The sequence below is a fragment of the Dromaius novaehollandiae genome, chromosome Z, assembly GCF_036370855.1.
Source record: "Dromaius novaehollandiae isolate bDroNov1 chromosome Z, bDroNov1.hap1, whole genome shotgun sequence".
Classification (NCBI taxonomy): domain Eukaryota; kingdom Metazoa; phylum Chordata; class Aves; order Casuariiformes; family Dromaiidae; genus Dromaius; species Dromaius novaehollandiae.
In genome coordinates this window covers 24,590,906-24,611,710 of record NC_088132.1, presented here as the reverse complement: position 1 = coordinate 24,611,710, position 20,805 = coordinate 24,590,906, and the positions used below count along the sequence as shown (strand labels likewise).

Genomic DNA, 20,805 nt, shown 5'->3' with positions numbered 1-20,805 from the left:
ACCAGGACCCTGGAAAACATGCAATGCTAGGTTATTGTAGGCCTCTAATTCCAGATTTGGTTGTCAGGCTTTGAATGAACTCTGTCATTGCGAATTTAACTATGGAGTTTTCACCTGCAGTAATCAAGTCAGGATTTTTATCCCAGGCAAGGTAGTGCGTTTGTTAGAAGTTGTTTTGCAGGTGTGTCACCTCTGTCACCTTTTATACTCCTCAGCTAACTCTCCTGAGAAAAGCCAGCAGCCAAGAGATGGTTTGCCCATAGTTAGGTGTTTTGAGCTTGCGTTTGTAACACTAACCCAACTATACACAAAGGGAAGACATTAAAACAGCTGTTTCTCTCGAGTTTCTCAGTTGTGCTCAGAGAGTGCAAATTTTAACAGTGGTAAGCTGAAAAGGTTTTCTGCCTGCGATGTACTTGTTAAGCTAATGGTGTCCTTTAAGACTCATGATGATGTAGATGGATTTAGAAGAATGACAATATTCGTAATGATGAAGGTAGCATTGCCAGAGGAGTCAGATAACCTTGGAGGCGTGAAGTATTCCCAGGAGTGAGTGGAGGCTTCATCAGCCAGATGTTTCATGTCTCCACATCTGCTCCAGCTCTTCTCCTTCCTCTGGCTTGACCTTCTGATTTTGTCACGCAAAAGACAAAACACTGCTTGATGAACTGACATTGCCATTGCTCAGATCTTCCCTCCCCCAAACCAGCCAAATAGAAGGAAGATGCAAAAGATTGTCTCTTATTAGAGCTCAGCAACAGCCAAATTGATCACAGCTATTTTTCCTAAGTTGATGGGCCCAGTCTCCCAGGCTGTCTGATTTTGTGGCTGCTGAATTCATAAGTAGCAAAGTAGAGAGCACAGGAGAGACTTGCCTTATTACAGTGTGCAGCTAAAAAAATAAATGCAAATAGGTACAGACAAGAACATGTTCTTACAGTAAAGTACATAAATACAGTTGAATTACAGATGTGCAGAGGAAATTTCCAAAGAGAAAAGAAAATGCAAGTTTGTGTGTGGAAAGGAATTAAAAATCTATCTTTGAAAACAAGATTTCCTACTGTACCTATTTAAAATGTATAAACCACTGGCATCTCTTTTATAAAGCTAACAGAATTGTGGTGGCCAGGGAAAAAGCATAATCATAACAAAGGTTACCCCCTTTACAGGAAATGGGGTGTTTCTAGTTCTGACGTGTTGACATTTACTTTTAAAGAATGGTCTCTAAATTGTATGCCTTGCTATTAAATGTGCAGTGTTCTGTTTATTTGCTGAAGAGTAAGTTCATTTGCTGAATAAAATCAGTACATGAACTGGATGATAGGGTGAGGCCACAGCAGATGAGAGATCTAAGTCTGTTAGGCTTGCAAAACAGAGCAAATTTCACTTCTCTGTTTAATGAGTAAGTTTAATTACATTGCATACTTAGCTGTGTTGGCACTGCCTGCGTCTGAGCTTATATTCAGAAATGTATTTGAGCTTAGAGACGTATATGATATAAAACCCTATTGCTTAGAGAGGTATATGATATAAAAACCTACTTAGAATTAAATAGAATATAGGTGTCTGTACATACAACTGTAGAATACAAGGGCAAGAGAGTGGCTTATATATAATTTATGGAGATTCACTAGCATTACACATACAACGAATTCTTAAAAAATGTTCACCCAAAATAGTAACTAAAATAAGAGCATGAAGGCTCAGCACTGCTAATTGTGCAGGAAGTAGTATTGTAAAGTCCACTCAACACCTTCAAAAATTGTTCAAAAATTACTACGAGCCCTTTTTCTAGTTGTTCCCATTTCCTCCATGCAACTTCAGAGGAAGCTAGAACAGCAAATTCGATGATACGTTGTCTGTCACTAAGAAAAAAGAAATTGGTGGGGAGGGGAGAGAAAGGAGGGATTTTTAAGGAAAGAAAACAGTTTCATGTAGGACCTTTGCATTCCATATCAACTAGTCCAAAGGCACAAAAAACGGACTTCCGTAAATTAATAAGAACAGACAGAGAGAGTGGAGAAGAGCAAGACTGTCTCCAAGGCTGTTCTCTGATCTCTCGCTTCTATTCTGAACTCAGCATACGAGGAGCAGGCGAGGGCATTCCCTGAGGATTCAAGGTGGCAGGGAGACCGCCGGCTGCAGTCCTCGCTCAGCCCCGTAGTCAAGTGGCGGCCGGGAAGGGAATCCCTCAAGTAGCCGACTGGAAGAAAATTCCCTTCAGATAGCGTCTGAACACACGTTGCATCGGGTTATACTTCAAAAGTCTGTTTCCATCTTCACAAAGGAGTGCTTTTTTCTGTCCTAATAAATAAGTTAGCCTTACTATTTGTCCTTCAAGACAGTAACTCTGGTGTTCGAGTTACCTGGCTGCTGCACTGTTTCAGGAGTACTGAATCCTTTTACAGCTTAGACTGGCGCATTGCCGCAGTGCCTTATTCCCAGGGAAGTGACGTGACTTCTCGAGTCCGAGTGTGCTTTCTGGCGAGCTGAACGCGTCCCTCTGCGGAGCGGGGGGAAGAGGAAGAGGGAGGCTCCCTTGGGCAGGCGTGGGGAAAGGCCGCTTTGGCAAGCCAGAGAGGTGCATGTCCCTGAAAAAGCCCACACTTGTTGCAGTGAGATACATTTGTCATAAAATTAGTGCTTTGAATATAGTGGTTAAAGAGTGAATAATCTTCATTTCCATCTGATGGACAGAGACATTTGCTGTGAATCAGGAAAGGTCCTATCTTAGTACCTTAGGAATTAAAGATGGCGCAAGTAACATCAGTGGTAAAGACTATGTGCTACCTGCTGGTAAATTTTGGGTTTTTTCTTGCTACCATGACAATTTTCTGCTAACTGTTTGAAATTCCAATCACTACACTAAATGAATTAATAGTGTGATTGTAATGAATTAATAGTGTGATTGTCTATAACTCCACTACAGGGATGGGTTCACTGAAGGAAGAGATTATGGATAGTGGACATAGGTTTATATACTCTAATAGGTTTGCATGCACCAGTAAATTCTTGCTAAAAGCAAAACAAGAGCATCTCTATTTCATGTCAGCATGTAATGGATATTTTTCCCTTGCCTGTCCTGTTCTGCGCTATTCCTGTGGCTCAGTGTGTAGTCACTGTGACAAACATGATTACTGTTTGGGTATAGCGTAAAGCTTACAGCAACTCTGTTTTACTGCAAATATGGTAATAGTTCATTCCAGACTAATTCATGACTAACTTGCAACTCTGGTGCTGCCAGAACAAACAAATTAGGTTTCATACCAGAGCAGCTGGGCGCAGTGAGCTGACACCAGGATTGGCTTTCTCTCTCAAACAGAAATGGAAGCAAATTGTCCAGAAATACAAAGGTTCAGTGTATGAGTAGCTTGAGTGGCATTTGTACCCCCGTTTTATCCAGCTAATACAGGATCTTGACTCAGCTCATCAGTTACTTAGCCGAAGTACTGAGAGGCTGGTGAGTGATTTAGCAGTTTCTTTTCCATTCGAACTGCCAATGAGATTTATTCTTCTCCAAGGGTTTCTATTTTGTTTGACCGAAAAGGTTGGAGCAAACCTGTCAGTGTGTCTGGAAGAGTTTAGACTGGCAGAAGCCTGAACTGATCATATGCTGGCTGCAAAAACAGCTGTGTTTTTCAGCTGGATGTGTGGGTTCAGTGAATTTGCAGTCTAATTAAACATTATTTGCAAGTGTTTATTAACATTCATGTAGATATGTTGTGAACTGCATAGTAACATACACGTAGATGTGTTTTGAGCCGCGTATTAGCTAACTCAACTGACTTTTAATAATACCAGAACATTGTCTATTTCTTTCCTTGGCCCTTTGCAAAGGTTAAAATAGCTCATTGAGCTCCATTTTTTAAAAGAAATTTTTAAAGCATTTGTGTTTCATAAACAGGTAGACAAATAAATTATTGCAGCTAAGATTTCTTAATGCTGACTGAATCTTTGTATTCTGCATAGCTGAAGTTCATTTCATTTTCATGAAAATTAAACCTCCAATCCAACCATTTCCAGTCAATAGGATTAGTCTAGTAAGTAGGCCATACCATTGTAAATTGATATTAAAATTATGATTACATGGTAGTTTTAAATTCTGTACACCTTCTTTGATTAGGTTTTTTTAGGAAATAAACCTTTTTCTAATTTTTCCAACCTGCAGGCTGACAAGAAGCCAGCTGAAGTTATTTGGGCTTTGCCATTGACTCCAGTGAGGATAAAATCTGATCGTAGGCCCAGGTTTTTGTGCCTTGTGCTTCAGTAATCCTGAGAACAAAAGTTCCACAGGCAAAACAGCTACTTGCATCAAAAAAGAGATAAAGGCAGCTGTTGTACTGCACCGAAGCCTTGAAAAGCCTTTGATCCTAGCAGTCGCCTTTCAACTGGTGGCAGGTGAAGTAGGGCCCCTGCTGACAGAAAGCAGCAGAATGTCAGACTGACTGTCGAAGCGAAAGTGTGCAATTTAGACAGTTATTTGGTCTACCCTGAACCTCAGCCATGCCATCTTCAGCTCAAGTCTGCAAAGACCAATAGCCCTTTTGTAACTCGAGCCACCCAGAGAGCTACAGAAAATCCCTGATCTGTTGCTTGCATTCATTAAGCATGAATTTTCTGTTCTGTTTGGTGCATATTCCTTGCCCAATGGACTCAGATGGAGTCACCTAGGAGAGAGTAATGTAACTTAAAATAAATCTCTTCCCTTACCATGTATTCTGCGATTAAAACTGCAACCAGAGAAACGAAATTTAAAGTTTCTTTGCCCTTTAAAAGCGTATGTTTATGAAGATACCCGTTGTCCTATTCACACTGTCAACGAGTAATTCTGCAAAATGCGCACTGAATCATTATAGAGCACTGACAATTGTCCCAGCACAGAAAGTGAAGGCAGAACAGTAGCATGTGGCACAGCAAGTCTTGCATTAGATAATATAGGCCAATTTTTGTAATCAGTAAGTCGGCAGTATTCAGTACAGGTTACATGCTACATATCCTGCTCAGAAAACTTTCTCACTCCCTGACCCTGTGATCTCCAATGAGTTGAAATTTCTCTTGCCTTTTTTGGGAAAAAAGAATTTCCTCTTCTCTAGCTTCAGGCAGAGGAGAAACCTTTTCTTTGCTGCTGTAATATCCAAAAGCCATAGATGAGTAGCTCACTGTGTGCAGCGTCTGTGTAGATACAAGAACATCTGCAAATGTTCTGTCCCCTATGAATACCTTACAATAATTGAGATGTCTTTTCCAAGTTTTACCTGCTTAGCACCACTAGCAAATTGGCTAGGAAACTAATAGTTCATGGCTGTTTTTGCTGAAATGTTTCTGGGTGTTGTCCTGGCTTTGATGTCAGTTTAAATACAGAATAGGCACATGCCTGCGTCATCAATGGCACAGCAACCTGGGCTTCCATGTACTGTCAAGGTTTTTGATAATAAATTGCAAAGCAAAATTAGAAACTGAAGTTTTAGGTGGAGCAAGAGTCCTGGTCCCCAGTCTTAATACCTTTGCTACCTAACAACCCACAACCCCTCCCTCTAAGGTCAGTGTTTTCCGTTGAAATTAAAATCAGAAGACGTATTTGTGCATGGAAGTCCTACGGACAGCACTGAGTAAGGCAGTGACTTGCAAGTCATAATTTTCCAGTATATACAGCAATGGGAATGACCAAATTGGAGTTTTGTTCCCTTAAAGTAACAGAATATTAGGTCTGTCTGTCTCAGTGGTGAGCTCTTAACATCACTCATGGCTTTAATATTAAACTTGGGCTTGAATAACAATTCAATTTTACAGTGGTTACTAGCTGTGAGCAAGAGATGGGTTATGGGTTAAATTGCTCATTAAAAGCCCTGAATGACACTAGCTTGACTGGCTGTTTTTTACAGAAATTTTCCTACCCAAGATTCACTGTTTAGGAAGAGAGCAGAGACATTGAGGATATGAGATTATGTGCCAAAAGGAGCCTATTTACTCAAAAATAGCAATATCTAATGCTGTGATTTGCTGTCAGTCCATAGTTTCCCAGAATGAACTACAGGAACATGTGGAGCTGTAGAGAGAAAGGGACACACACATCCACACAAATACCAGAGATTGCTGAGTCTCTAAAGTGTAAAACGAAACTTTAATGGTGTGCACATGGGTCTCATCAGAAGATCAGACACAGGCAGAGATCAGAGTTGACTCTAACCCCTCTGGTCCGTGACACAGGTGCCTGCTGCTCTGCCAGAAGAGTGCTATCCTGCAGAAATACCAGTTTGATGGGGTTATGGTTTCTAAAGCTGGCATGTAGCATCGCCTGTAAATGCATTTTATAGAGGTTTCTTCTAGCTATATGGTGTGCACCTAGAAGAACGCCATGTAAGATCCCATGCATGATCTTATACCATTAGTAGATCAGTGTCTGTGGACAGCAGCTGCTTCAGGACAGCTAGGGTTAGTGAACTCCATTGTATCAGGTTTCAATTGGTTATAATTGCTGCTGTTTGGGATTTCAGTCTTGCAGATGACAATGCGTCTTTATTTTATGCACACATGTCCCTTTTACGGTTAACACATTTGAGTCAGTTTATGTGCACTTCTGTGAACCCTCTCTATCGAAGAGGTGGTGGAAGTGTACAACATCACTTTTACCTCACTTTTCTTTCCTGTATCAGAGTGCTAGAGGAGCTTGGGATATATCAGTTTTTGAAATAAAATGCCCCTTTCTTCACCGAAAACCATCTCTCTTTCCTTGCCCAATTCTGATATTGCAAGTCTACATGGAAACACATCTATTTGTGTCTATCATCACAATCTGTTGATGAGTACAGCCTAGTGGCTTAAAGCACAGTCTCTAAATTCTGTTCCCCTGCTTATATTCTTTGTGACTTGCAATTTATATTTATTCGTGTTTCTTCAACTCTGAAATGAGGAACTGGTATTTCACTGCCTGAACAGAGAGGTAAATGGCCTAAGGTAGTAATTGCATGAAAGCTGCTGTACAAGTGAAAAGAATTGTTCTCAATGTTTTTAGTGTCAGTACTTACTTTTTTTTGTTATTTATTCCACTGGAAAATAGTAATGTTTCCTTCCCAAAGGAAAGGTTTCACAGGGACATGCACATTCTGCTTACCCAGACTTCGAAGCAGACAGATTAGCTGAAGAGCTAGATGGCAAAATATAAAGTTTTTTATGCGGGGCAGAGCTGTGAGATTTCCATAGCCTTTTCTCTCCAGTCATTAAGTAGTTGACACAGCTGTCTCAGCCTGGAGCAGCCAAACATTGACAATAATTTTTGTCAAACAATTTTCTGTGGACCTAGATGGCTTCCAAATTGCAGAACTGCTGCCTTTCTTACAAGCGCTGAATTTGTGTTTGTTCCCTGCTTCTTACCAGACAATGAGTCTGTGACACATTATGGGATCAAAGAAAAATGTGAAGTGTGGCAGTGCTGCCACGGAGTGGAAGGAAATATAAAAATTTCTGGAACTTTACTGCCAGCATTCAAACTTCTCCCCTCACATATCTGCTCCCTCTTATTTCCTCACTTCGAATTCTTTCTTATTCTTTAGGACAGCACACCACTTGATTTATTTTTTCCCTAAACTTTCCTCTCTCTAATCTTCCTATTGCTGAATTTCCCCTTATTTGACCATCTCCTTTTATCTCCAGTATTATTCAGCTACTCACCTGCTCACTTTGATCTTTGTCATGCTGCTTTTCCCCTGCGTTAAACAGGATTATTTGCTGCAAGAAAAAATGGAAGTGTTTTTCCCCTCTTATCTTAACCATTTTGAGGCTTTTCATAACTGACCTCCTTTAATGGTTTGTTTTATTAAACTCTGATTTTTCTTTTTGCAGAATTTTCCTCTGAAATATTCAAGTAGGTCTAGGTAAATTATAAGTGCTAAAATGTGCTCCAGAACAATTTGCCTATTTTGTTGAACTCATGCTCTCAGCCAGAACAGTTTCAGGATGTATTTACAACTGTGCCTGCCTCTCTGTAGAAAAGAGAGATGTTTCTTTCTGACTTATGTAACTGTGAGGCATTTTCAATTTGTTTTTTCATGAGAAGTGATATTTAAAGCTATTCCAAAAATTTTGGGGAGAGCAAAAAAAAAAAAATCACTTTGAATGGAGGTTATATCACCGTTTTTTCCTCCCCAATATCATAGTGAAATGATGATGAAAAATGCTCCCAGCTCTAAAAGCATGAATAACTTGCAGCATTCTTTAGATGCCTTGAATACAGTCTATAAAGAGAGTACTGTCGGCTGCTTTCACTGCACTCATCGCTGCCACAGTGTTTTTTTTACTGCATCTTCAGCTATCCATTGCATAGAGCACAGTCAGTCTGAGGTGCAGGGAATAATTGTTCTTTTCTACCTCCTTCACGACAGAGAGCAAAATGCTTTTCAGTGCGGCTGGGCACAGCATTCTCCCTACCGATCTGGCATTGTTAATAATAAAATGCCAGCTAAAAATCTGAATATATTTCAGCTGCTACTTCTCACTCTGAAATAGTTGAGGTTAACCCTAATTTAAAAAAGGAAGTGCTTGCGTGTGATAGAATATTTTAGCAATTTGAAGCACAGTCCGCTACTGCACTGTGATTCGTATTTAGTCTCGGGTCCTCACACTGGCTCTGGATCGAAGAAGCCCTTCTGCCTCTGGGAAGTTTTCAGAATAAGTCCCTGAAAAAAAGCAGTGTGATGAGAGGGGAGGATTTGCTTTGGGTTAGAAAAGGCACTAAAAGATGAAATAAATATGCCAGTAGTTGGGAAGAATTGTTATGCCCTGTAATTAATCTCATTAAAAACTGTTCTAAACTATTCCAAAACAGTTTTTCAAATGCATTCCCATCCCATGATCTGGAGAATTTGCAGTTAGTGATATCTGTGGCTGTGGCCCCTCCCTGTTGCTCTTGCTTCTCTTTCTAGGGGTAAAGTCAGCTTCACGTATACAAAGATGTTTGCAGTGTAGTAGCTCATACTGCTGGAAGTGTTACCATTTATATAGTCAACTAGACCTGAATATATCAAATGGTGACACAGCTATGCTAACTCAGAGAAAAGCCTACAGAGCAAAATGAGCAAGTTTTTGTGGCGGGGAATTTTCTGTAGTTCTGTATGGCTTGCTCATTACAGTACTACTGCCCTCCACATAGGCCTGTTTTTGTCTGTCTCCCCCACACACAGTCATGTCCTCTCCACCCACAATAGCTCCATGTCACCCAAATGAGTAAAGGGCAGAAAAGTGACCGGTTACTATGGAACCAGGCAGGGGAACAAGTTGTAAGAATTCAGAAATTTTACAATTCAACTATTACAGCCTACTCCCTATCCCACAACCCCCCCATCTCTGCATACCCGTACCACTGCTGGGGTTGTCTCTCCTATGACTTCATTTGCTTTCTGGTTGAAGAAGCTCCTCAGCATCTATTTGCTGTATTTGATCTTAGCTAGTCCTTTGATTCGGCAGCTGCCATTAAGTGGACCACGGGTGCAGATCTGCATACGTGCAGCCATCATTTGCATTTCCAAGGTAACTCTGCCTTTACATGCATGCAGAACTTGGAAAACCCTAAGTACCAGTGTAGTGTGTGTGCCTCACAGTGTACAAATCATTCCTGAATGTCCAGCTCATATTTACTACTCTGAGGTAAAACCTGATTTTGCCTATAGATGCACAATGCAGTATCACTATGAAGGGAAGCAAACAACAGCATGCAACATATTAGGCTAAATCCACCCTACAGAGCCAGAAACTACATAGAAAAAAGAGAAAAGGAAGGTAAAAGATATCTATTAAGCAAGAATGGAACTGGTGCTAAAAAGAAAACAGAGCTGTTTTAAAGTGAATGCTTTCAATAAAGAGTCTAAGGTCAGATAATCTCTTCCCCCTAACCTCCATTTGCCTTCTATCCTGCTGCCTTTTTTCTTCATCTCTCTGTTTTTTACTTGCTTTCTAGCTGCCTGGCCTGAAAATTAGGTTTCTGCCCTGCTGGACTGTAATTACTGCTGGCAAGAATCACAGTGTGCTGCAATCACTGTGCTTGCAGAGAAGGTCTGTTTTGCCTTAGCAATTTCCTAGCACATTTTCCTGGGAAGAATTAGAACACAGCTAGGTTATTTTCCTGGAAGTTAAATCATGTTCACATTAAGATGTTTCAGTAAAATTTGAAATGGGATGGAGGGCAGACCTTACTAGATTTTTTTTTTCTCTCTTTTCCAGTTTTTAAAGATAAGCGTTGTCTTGGAGGCAGGTTTTGTAGAGGCAAACGAGAGGCAATTGTCTGTGCTGCATTCCCTTCATTTTCACCAGGAAGACTGATAGGAGAGTTTGACAAGTGGATGTCCGTCATCCATCCACCTCCCCAGGGCAGTGCTCCTCTGAGGAGCCAAGCAGAGCTGGTCCTCCCTGCCCATCACCCACCACTGCTCCATCTCCTCACCTAACCAGCTGATCTTACCCCAGGAAGGTCCCTTCCTGGTGTCATCTTCAGCCTCCCACTAATATAAGGGTACATAAATATGTGTCACCTGGGTTGGAAATAGCTGCTGCACTTTGAACATAGTGATGGGCATATGAAAAGGAAGTCATACAGTAGATTTAGCAAGAATCTGGATGCCCCTTAATGCTGCTTTTGCAGCTTCTTGGTGTAACCTTTATTGGTCATTTGGAGGCATTTTTGCTTGTCTGTTAAGGTTCCAGGTGTGTTTTCATCCAAAGATTTAAATCCATCTTCAGTGCAGTGCAATACAGTTTTGCATCTGTAAGGGCTGTTAACATCAGCTTTTATTGTATTCGTAAAGAAGAGAAGAAAAATTTTATTAAAAAAGCTTATGCTGCTTGCTGTTGGAAGTCATACTTGTTCACTGTGATGCCTCAGGCAATTATCTGCAACAGTCGTTTTGAGTCAATAAATAGTATGAACACTGCGGAAGAAAAAAAGGAAATGGAAAAAAGAGCAACCCCCAAACCCCCCAAGGTGGTGATGGAGGAACAGAAAGAATTATTCTTTTAAAATAATTCAGTTTAGCAATTCTAAATAATTCAATTCAGCAACTGAAACTACCAGCCACGTGGAAGACATCATGTGGCCCAATCCCTATGGGGGAAAAAAGAGTACTTGATTTTTGGAATTTTGTTCTTCTTTGAAGGTAAATTGTTTTTTAGGTTCAAAGGGAATAGCTGAGCAGGCAAAATGGTACATTTTCACTCTACTACAATTTCATTATGCTCAGAAAAATAGAATACAGAAACAGTTTGAATCAGATCAGTGTAAGAAAATTATTCGGTTTAAACTAATCTTCCCTTTTTCCCCACAATGTGAAAAAATGGCTAGTGCTAGTCTGACTAATGCTGCCCCTCTCTCTCTTCTTGTTTTCTTTTGCCAGGGTAAGTGAGTCTTAAGCCTGTACTACTTTTTCAAATATTTTATCAACTTCTTGTGCTTTATGTTTCGTAATTAAATGATTATATATGAATGCCCTATTAGGGTTTTTGTTATTACTATTTTTTCATAGAAGTTGTAAAGAGACTAGGACTCTACAACAGGCTCAAATAGGACAACAGTAGGCTTAAATACAAAGTAGATCTTGTTAAAGGTGGATAGTTCTTAGGCTCTGTGCCACCTCTCTTCCTTTAAATAAGAAAAAACTTCTGTTATTCTTAGTGATAAATTGTCAGGAGGGTTTCTTAGTTTGTAATTTCCTGCTGTTTTCCCTTCCCAGTAGCAGACATGCTCATCTAGTTGGAAGCTGGAAATAGAGTTTATTGCACTCAGACATTTACCTTTAGCACAGTAGTTTTATGTATGCTAGAGCAGTAGGGTCTGTAATTCTTCCCAACAAGACTCGAGTCAGTGTCCTATTTTAACAGCACCAAAGCTCTGTTTTTTAATTTTCTGCAGTGTTTTACCCACCAGCGTACCTCGGAATGGCACCTAGTAAGATGTCAGATATATTAAGGACTCTTGAAACCAGATGAGGATATTGCAAACAAACAAAACACTGGATAAATTCTAAAATTTCTACCTCTTGACTAGGGGCATGAAATCACTAGAAAAAATAGGTCTGTAGCAAGACAGGCAGATTGAGTTTGAGGGGACCTGGAAATACTGAACTTTTCTTTTCATGAGTAAGTACTTCAGGATGTGTCTCTATGCCTCATTCCCCTCACTATGAGAATTAAAGAACACTGGAAGAACTATGAACAGTGTTTAAATAAAGAGGTAAATCCATATTTCAGGAACAACTGCTGTCTCTTCACAACCATACTTGTAAAGCATAGAAATAAAATTAATACTTTCTTTCTGGCAAGGTAAGAGAGCCTGCAGCATAAGGCATTAGTGTCTCATCCAACAGCAAACCTTGTATGCTTCCCTGTCTCTCTCAGACAGTGTTTTACAAAATTGTTTATTTTCCCTTTTTATCCATGTTGAAATGCGACAGGCAAAACAAAGGAGTAACATCTACAGATGCATTTCTAATAAAAATTGTGAAAAAAGGCAAGGAGAATTGGCAGCCCTCTTTATTAATGAAGCATTAAAGCACTATAGCAACCTGACATACAGCTATATTGGAGAAACATTCAAGATCTGCCTGGGATTTCAGGACTCCTCATGTGCTGCTCCTCTGGGACACAAAACTTAGCAGAGATATTCCTCAGTCCAGGTGCCTTGTCCCTGAATGATAATTTGTTACTGTAGGAAAACAGAAGCTGCAGCTACTTGGTTTGATAACACACTGGCATTGACAAATAAAATAGAAGTGATGATGATCCGAATGGTTCAGCAGTAAGCATGCTTCACCCTGCAAGCTTCATCTTCCAAAATCAACTCTGCAGGGCCACGACTACTCAAATATTGTCCTTTAGCCATTTAAAAGTAGATGTCATGGGAGATATGTGTATGCCAATGTCTCTAAAGACTCAATAGAGGAAACAACCAATACATTTGGCAAAGATATGAGAGGCAACAAGACTGTAGCTAGAGAACTGCTGCATATCAGAACTGAAATGTTTTCAGCAGAGATGTGTGAGGAAGTTTGCTCCTTGCTTAATCAGAGCGTAGTCCTATCTTAATTCTTCCACTCTGTGAACCTACACACTGATTGATCTTTATGGCAACAGTGGAAAGAACAAATAAGCAACTTTCCAAAAAACATGGAAGATCATTACAGGGCAAAGACATGCCTATGAACTCCAGGTTGAAATGGAGCTGTTTCACCAGGTTGGGAGGCAACAGAACAAAAGATAACTAGCTCTGAAAGGTTTCTGAAGAAAACTGCATGAGAAAGAGAGTAAGTTTGAGAGAGTTGTCCGAAGTCTTATGCATGACCTGTGACAGGAGAGAAAACTGCTATGGATAGTTAGGGCTAACCTAAACCATCAATATCTATTTCCTGTCCCCCCCCCAAAAATGTGTGTTCAGAGCAGGCAAAAGTTCACGGTAGCAGTTGAGTCTATTGCTAAATTTTCAGCTTTTTGAAGTGAAGTACTGTGAGATTCTGCCTTGGTTCTGTCTAAAATTATATCCCTAATTCAGTCTTGGGCAAGACACCCAAAATGATCATAACTCTGGTTTGACTCTGAGCAGTCTTTCCTTTCCCATCTCTAATTTAATTATTGATCTTCTTTGTCTTTATTTTTGCTGTCTGGATTATGTCTTGGCCTCTTAAAAAATAATAATAAAGTGATAGTTACTATGTACAGGTGGTTTTTAATGCTAATGTAACAAAAATTTTTAGTTCTGCTTTATTTTTAGTAGAGTAGCAATTTACTCTGCTATGGTGGGATCATTTTTCTGTGGGGGACAAAGGGAGGCAGGGGAGAGGAGTGAAAGAGAATTTAGAAATGTAGGGTTGTATGTGATCCAATACATGCAAGGTGCTTGGTTTTCCTGTGGTGCTAAGCCTTCCCGTGTTTGCACTTTATTGCCTTTTAATTATGGCTTCCCCCACAAGCTGGGGGGTCACTGAGCATGTGTTTAGCCTTGCTTATTCTTCCCCTACATGCTCATAACTCCCTTCGTTCGGTACTTTCAAGTGCCAATGTGCAGATTGCTTTACCTGGCCTTAAGGGAAGAAAGAGGCTTTTAGCCGTGCAGTGGTGCCACCGAGACCGGCGCTGCAAACAAAGCGCTCCCAGCCGAGCTGTTCGCCGGGAGCTGCCTGTTGATGCAAAATTGGGAAGGAAAATGCCAAGCAGTGCGTGGGTATTATGCTCGGGCTGTTTTGCAGCAACACTGTGTTCACCCACTTATTCTCCACGACTGCCAGAGCTGGCAGCAGCAAGGGAGACGTTTCTCTTTCCTGCCGAGGGAAGGGGAGGAAGGCTTTTTCTTCCTTCTGCCTCCTGACCCGCCTGCCTGGCTGCTAACCTCCACAGTACCGGTCGTCATCTGCGGCATGGGAATCACATCAAGGCTCGTACGGCAGAGGGGCTGAGCTCACATTTTTATTGTGTATGGGGGTGAGACATACATAGGAAAATATATTGCTACCCCTAGAAGTTTTACCTGTGCTCTGCAAGTCAGGGGAACAGGCACTGACAGGGAAAGTTTCCTTGCCAGACACTGGGGAGATAAGAAAAACTGTGATACGAGGGTGGACATCAAGTGGGTTTGCCAGGAACATCCCTAGACTCCTGGGGGAGGAAGGAGATAAATCACTGAAATATCATTTGAAGTATTTATGGTATCTTTCAGGAACACTTTCAAGGGTCAAACTATATCAAATTTGAAAACATCTAGTCGGGGCAGACACTGAATGTAAATGCTTTCTCACATTAACTTTTTTAGACAGCATCTAAACTAGCTGATTAAGTGAGCTAAGCCAGGTCGAGTGTGATTTGATCCAGTTTGCCTCTTCAGTGTCTCACATGTTGTGCTAGCACTGATGCCAAAATCTCTTTTCTCCTTGGTCTCCCTAGAGCTGCCAAGGTCAAGAGAAGGTGGACTAGGGGCAGCCTTCCTCTTCAGGACAGCTAAGCTGAATTTCCTGGGATATACTCTGCAGGGCTATTTCAGCTGGTAGACTGAAGCTTGCCACCAAAGCGTTGTCTTAGCTTACCCAGTTTATACCTCTCCTTTCCCTGTAGCTGTGTACCATTCTAGCACACTGTTGCAATTCAGTGGTGCTATATAAGTAGGAATTTGGGAACTTAGGGGGCTAAATATGTTGCTGAGTATGAGTATAATATATGGTTACATAATACTTAATTAAAGATATCAATTAACACTTTTTTTAAAAAATTAGTTAAGTGATAGTGAATCGTTTGCCATCTCTCCATCAAGGCAGCAGCAATGTACATTAGACATGATAGAAAGGATTTTAGCAAATAATATTCAAACAAACAGTTTCAAAAACAATTTCAGGTGTCATGGACAATCTAAGCTGTGGCAGTTTTTGTATGCAATTTTTGAAATGGAGATGTAGCTCTAGTAGAGTCTGATGTCTTGAAGCATTAGCTCAGGTACTTCCAGGCAATGGAACATACATGCTGTGTTGAAAGTTTTCTGTCCTTTAGTAGAAAAAACTGTAAGTCAGGAAATTAATTGTAAAATGGTTGTATCTGAGGCTGTGCTGTGAGATCCAAGGTGTGGTCTGAATCCACGCTCTCCCAAAGCAGGAGCAGTTTGGGCTGTTTCTGTTTGAAAAGTTATGGAAAGAGGCCTAAATTCTTAGGTTTGTTAATCCGTACCTAAACTCAGGAATTGTAGTGAGTTGGGTCTGATATTCCTTCCTCATCTCTGCCTGTTTTTAAGTAGTTTTCTATAAATCACTTTGTCATTGGAAAACAGGAAAAAAGCTGATGCTGGTTGTTCAGATCAAAATGGTGACATAGGCTGCGTTAGTAAAAAAAGGCACTAATAAAAGGCTGCAGTCTCTGTTGCCTCCCAAGAAGCAGGGGCCCAAGAGCAGCTCTTGCCACAGTAACAAAAGGAGCAAGAGGATTTACACTTCTGAAAGTTTCACTGCACCCCATGACCAGGAGTTAAACTGGCCTGAAAGAACAGCCCCACCGTCTCCATTTTTATTCCTTATGAACTGCATACTTCACCTCACTGCCTCTGAACTTTGTGTGTTGTAGTGCTAGGTCGCTGACTACACATGCCTGAAGATTTTCTGGACCCAGTATAAGCCCAGCTCTTAGATGATGTAGCAAACTTTCTGCTATATAAAGTCATGAGGTTGAATAGGCTGCTGGGTTTGCTGGAAAACATTTTTCAATGCCATACCCCATAAATGAGGCCCACAAACTGCAATAGACCTAATTTATCCTAGGTTAACTCTACTGAAGTACTGTATTGGACACCCTAAATCTAACGTTACTCTAACACAAGAACAACCTTTCATCCCTCATTTCATCCTGTAAGTATCACTGGAGATTATTCTTTTGGATGCTCATTAATACAATGTCTACCTTTAGTGAGTTTTATCGCACAAAAATACTGTGTGTTAATCCTATCTAATAAGCTTCCCATAACATGACTAGAATAAGGTCATTATCTTGTAACAATCAGGATGTTCTGAGGTCCAGAAAATGCTGCCCTGATTTAATTTCTGTTTAAAAAAATAACCGTGGTTTCAATAATGGTATTATCTTTTAACATTTCAGATCACGGTATTTCGCATGGGATCAGAAGGACACCAGGATATTGATTTAGCTATCCTGACAGCATTACTGAAAGGTAATAGAGTTTCACTTCACAGTGAGCCTGTAACAATCCAAATGGATTAACTCCGTGTCTCTGCTGTACTGGAACCTGCATTTATTGACAATATATACCATATCGAGGTAGTGAATTCTTACCATGAAATTGAAGTATATTTTTTGCTCCAACTGCTTTATACAAATCTAGCTCTTTCTTTCATGTTTATATAGCTACTGTTTTTCCTCTCTGAATCTTTATTTTCCACCCACAATTCCTAATGTGTCAGAAGAAACATCAGTGGTCAGGAAATGAAAAATATTGTTATTCCTTTGTCATTTTAAAATACTAGCATATTTCCTTTTTCATAGCATGTTAATTCAAGAAATAATTTGCAGCAACCATCTTTGTTAGTGATTCACAACTACTGGATGACTGGCAGAGTTTCAGACTACCTGACCTGCCATAATTTAATGGTGACCCCCACACACACTATTTACTTAAGAAGATTAGTACTCATGAATAGACAGCCAAAGAACTTTTCAGAATTAAAATTATCTTCATGGCTAGTAGAAATTCCAGAAAGTGGCTATCTCCCTTTAGATAAAGCTTGCACTATGGTAAGAGAAAAATATCTTTATTTCTGAGTCTCCTGGGAGAGTCTAGGATGGAATTTGTTGATCCTCTGCAGATAGAGCTAAGAACTGGACTATTGTGTTGATAGCAATTATAACCTTAAACTTCATGATTTGCTGAATCTTTCTAAGCCCTTACATGTTATACTTACGCTCTTAAAGATTGTCTTATGATAAATCTGCAGTTTCCAAACTATTTTCAAATTACAGTTCATTACAGGCCCTGGACTTGCAGACTCTTAGGCAATTAAGTTTGTCTCTCTTCACCATATGATGTTGTCAGGTAGCTGAATACCTGCCTGCAAATACAGAAAGAGGTGATGTTCTGGAGGCTCTGAAGTACATGTATTTGCCTGATGTAGCACTACTCCCCCAGGTGAAGGCTGGCAGGGTCTAGCCCTCCATTGACATGGTATTTCCCCAAATGGGGATTTTCATAAACTGCATGTGCAGTAAAAATGGTTTAAATCACCATATTCATCTTGTCTGGAGAACTTCATTCCACTATGTATCACAGGCTATACTGACTTTAAAAACAGAGAATAAGAAAATACCCAACAATTTTAAAACACATTTCTGAGAATCATTAGGGAATGGACTTCAGAAGGTAATTAGGGAAAATTATGTTTCATGAAGCACTTTAGCAGTTGTCATCAAGCTACTGCCACCCCTACACCTGAGAAGGAGGGTATATACTGCCATGTGGCATGCTTGAATTTGAGTCATATCATAAAACCTAATAGAACTGCTGGGTATTCAAACGTGAACGGGAGCTATTCTTGCTTGTTTCAGGGCTCAGTTTTCTTCTTGGTTTCTTCCTGTGCAGGCTGACAGAAACCATATGAAAAGAAAAGGCAGAAGGCCTGAATTATTTTCACCTTTCCAAGCAAAAAAAAGTATTTTATCTTTTACACAGTTTTTAGTCTCATTGTATAAATGCTACTTCGAACTGAAAGTCTGAACAGGAGCAATAAGCAAGCACTGTCCACTTTCAAAACATGATTGCAAATTGATAACTAGTAACCGAAGAAATGAGCAGGGATTATTTTACTCCAGTGGCTTCTATTTCTTTAGGCTTTACTACTGTCGCTTGCTCCATCTCTCTCTTCATCTTTAAAGATGCCAGTTGCTTGGCCTGTAGGGAACATGACTGTTTTGCTGCTACCCTTGGGCAGCAAGTTTTAGACAACTGTGTCTTTAAATCTCAAGGCATTTTGGAAAGGAAGAAGAAATTGTTTCAAAGTAAGAAACCTGAATCACATCCAACACCACATTCCCTTTTTCCGCTGCATCCCCATCCTGACAGAATATTTTAATTGCAGTTTTCATTGTGATCTTTAGTATAACTGGATCCTTCATTATCCTCAGTGTACAGTGTACTGACTTAACATTTGCTTTTGAGGCAATCATTGAGATTGCTGCTCTTGATTCCTATCATTAAGATACAGATTTTCTTTTTAAAGTTGTCATTCTACTTTTTGTAAGTACATTTTCAAGGTTTGAATCCTGACATAGATTCCTCGAAGTTGTTAACTGACTTGAAAGTAATCCTCTCAGCAGCTGAGGAAAATAAATCGTAGGGCTGGGAGGGATTGTTCTGTATTTTAAAAGTTCTTTTGCTGTATTTACACAAGCAGCTGTACCAGGTTTGCAGTCTGGATAGATGTGTATTCTGCAGTAGACCTCTCTGATGTAGGATATCCATTTTGCAAGTGCCTAATTGATCCTGTCTTCTCCTTAGTAAATGAAATGACCTTCCTTCTTCAAAGGTAGTGTAGGACATCATAGTGAACTTCTGATATCTTAGAAGGAACCTGGACCCATTTAAGTAATTTTGACATCTTCTTTCATGCTTTCCTGACTTTCATGTTTTTGTAATTTGCTGATGGCAGCATTTGTGTTTTGCTCAAGAGTCAGAGGAGCTAAAACTTAAACATCATCATCTCTGCTCCCCATCACTTTCTGTTTATGAAGATACTCAGAGAAGATTAAATTTATCAGATGCTACTTTAAATCCTGCTAACCTGCATTTTCTGAGTACAGAGAATGAAAATGCATGACGTTTTAATCAATGTGTGCAGATATGAAATCTCTTGTCTCAAACAAGTCAGTTGTCCTTATGCACAGCGTCACAGCACAAAGGTTCTGGCCCAGCCTGAAAGAAACACTGCCTTTCTGTAAATATGCGCTTCATGGTAAAAAAATCCAAATAATGGATAGTCTGGGCTTTCAAGAAATGAAGAAATTAAAGGTAGCAGTGCTGAAACATTTGTCTAATTCTGTCTAACTCCTAGGCAGCTTTGAAGAGTGGATCTCTTGGTGAGTGTGTTTAGATTCAGGAACTATTCTCTTTCACCTCTTCTGAATTGTGTGAAAAAGGGGAGGAGGAAAGAATGAAACCAGTGTGTCATTATTGGTTACTTTTTCACCATCTCACTGACCAGGATTTTGCAATTCTTGCTTGATAATAATAGTAAAGATACATAAAAGCTAATTACTAATCCCACCCTGGTGTGAGTGATTTGTCTAGGGAATAGGTTGAGGACAAGGGCTGGGAAACACAGAGTATCATTTCCTGCTTACTGTGTAAGATTTGCAGTGCACTATTGTCTTTTTAATCTGGAACCAGGCACACTGCCAGTGCAGGAGCTCTCTTGTCCCAGATATTCCACAAACCCCAAACCCTGCACTGCGTAGAAGAGATTATTTCCATGTTTGTTTTCATGAACCACTTGTTTAATCTTGTCAGCAGCTTTATCTTTCTTGGAAGTGATCTCCAATAAACCAGGGAATGGCATCCAAACTAGTTACCAATTTATATCGCATGGATGTCACAACAGCATATGGCTTGTAAATTCCTTTTTTTTTTAATTCTTAGAGAAATGCAAATGTGCGAATAAGTTTCCAACTGCATGCTTTTGTAGCAAGTACATTTATTGATACAGCTTAACTGTGTGTGCTCTCTTAACTTGAACAGTTGGAACTGAAACAGTAATGGATTTTGTCCTTTTGCAGCTTCTAATTGAGCAGAAAGCAGATGACAGGGAAGTTAAAGGCAACATATTGCAATGTGCTAAAATATCATTGTTTTGAAGGGGCATCAAAGATCCTAGTTCACAAGGCTATTGCAATGTCTACAGCTTATTAGCAGCACCAGTCATGTTTCAGCTGGTGCTCCAGAAGCTTTCCCAGTGCAGTAGTTAATATTTGGAAAAGAGATGCTGTGTGGTACACGCTTATTATAATATTAATGCATGTAGCCCTCCAAGATGAGCCATGTTAGGCTAACGCAGACCTGATGTCTCTGCATGGCTTCCAGCCTGTGAATAAGTCATGATTCACGCTCACTGAACAGCCGTCATGTAGTATCAGATGGTCCTGGAAGACAGAGTGTGATGGTCTGTCAACCATGAAATCCCTGACACAGAAGGATTAATGTTAGCTCAGTCCAGTATGTTTCTGAGTTAGGCCAGATGTCTGGTGACTGCCCACATAGTTGTTGCTCTTGGTTTTGTTATTATCAATTGATTTGCA

The 20,805-nt window shown here is 40.1% G+C and overlaps 1 protein-coding gene across 8 annotated transcripts in view; it reads left to right on the top strand.

Moving 5' to 3' along the window:
- The window catches only part of TRPM3 (transient receptor potential cation channel subfamily M member 3), a 281,429-nt gene that overhangs the window by 190,921 nt on the left and 69,703 nt on the right, over positions 1-20,805 (top strand). For all 8 annotated transcript variants that reach the window (XM_064501204.1, XM_026097813.2, XM_064501205.1 and 5 more), the window contains exon 9: positions 16,603-16,675. In XM_064501204.1, coding sequence (XP_064357274.1) covers positions 16,603-16,675 — 73 coding nt within the window. The remainder of the gene's footprint in view (positions 1-16,602; positions 16,676-20,805) is intronic.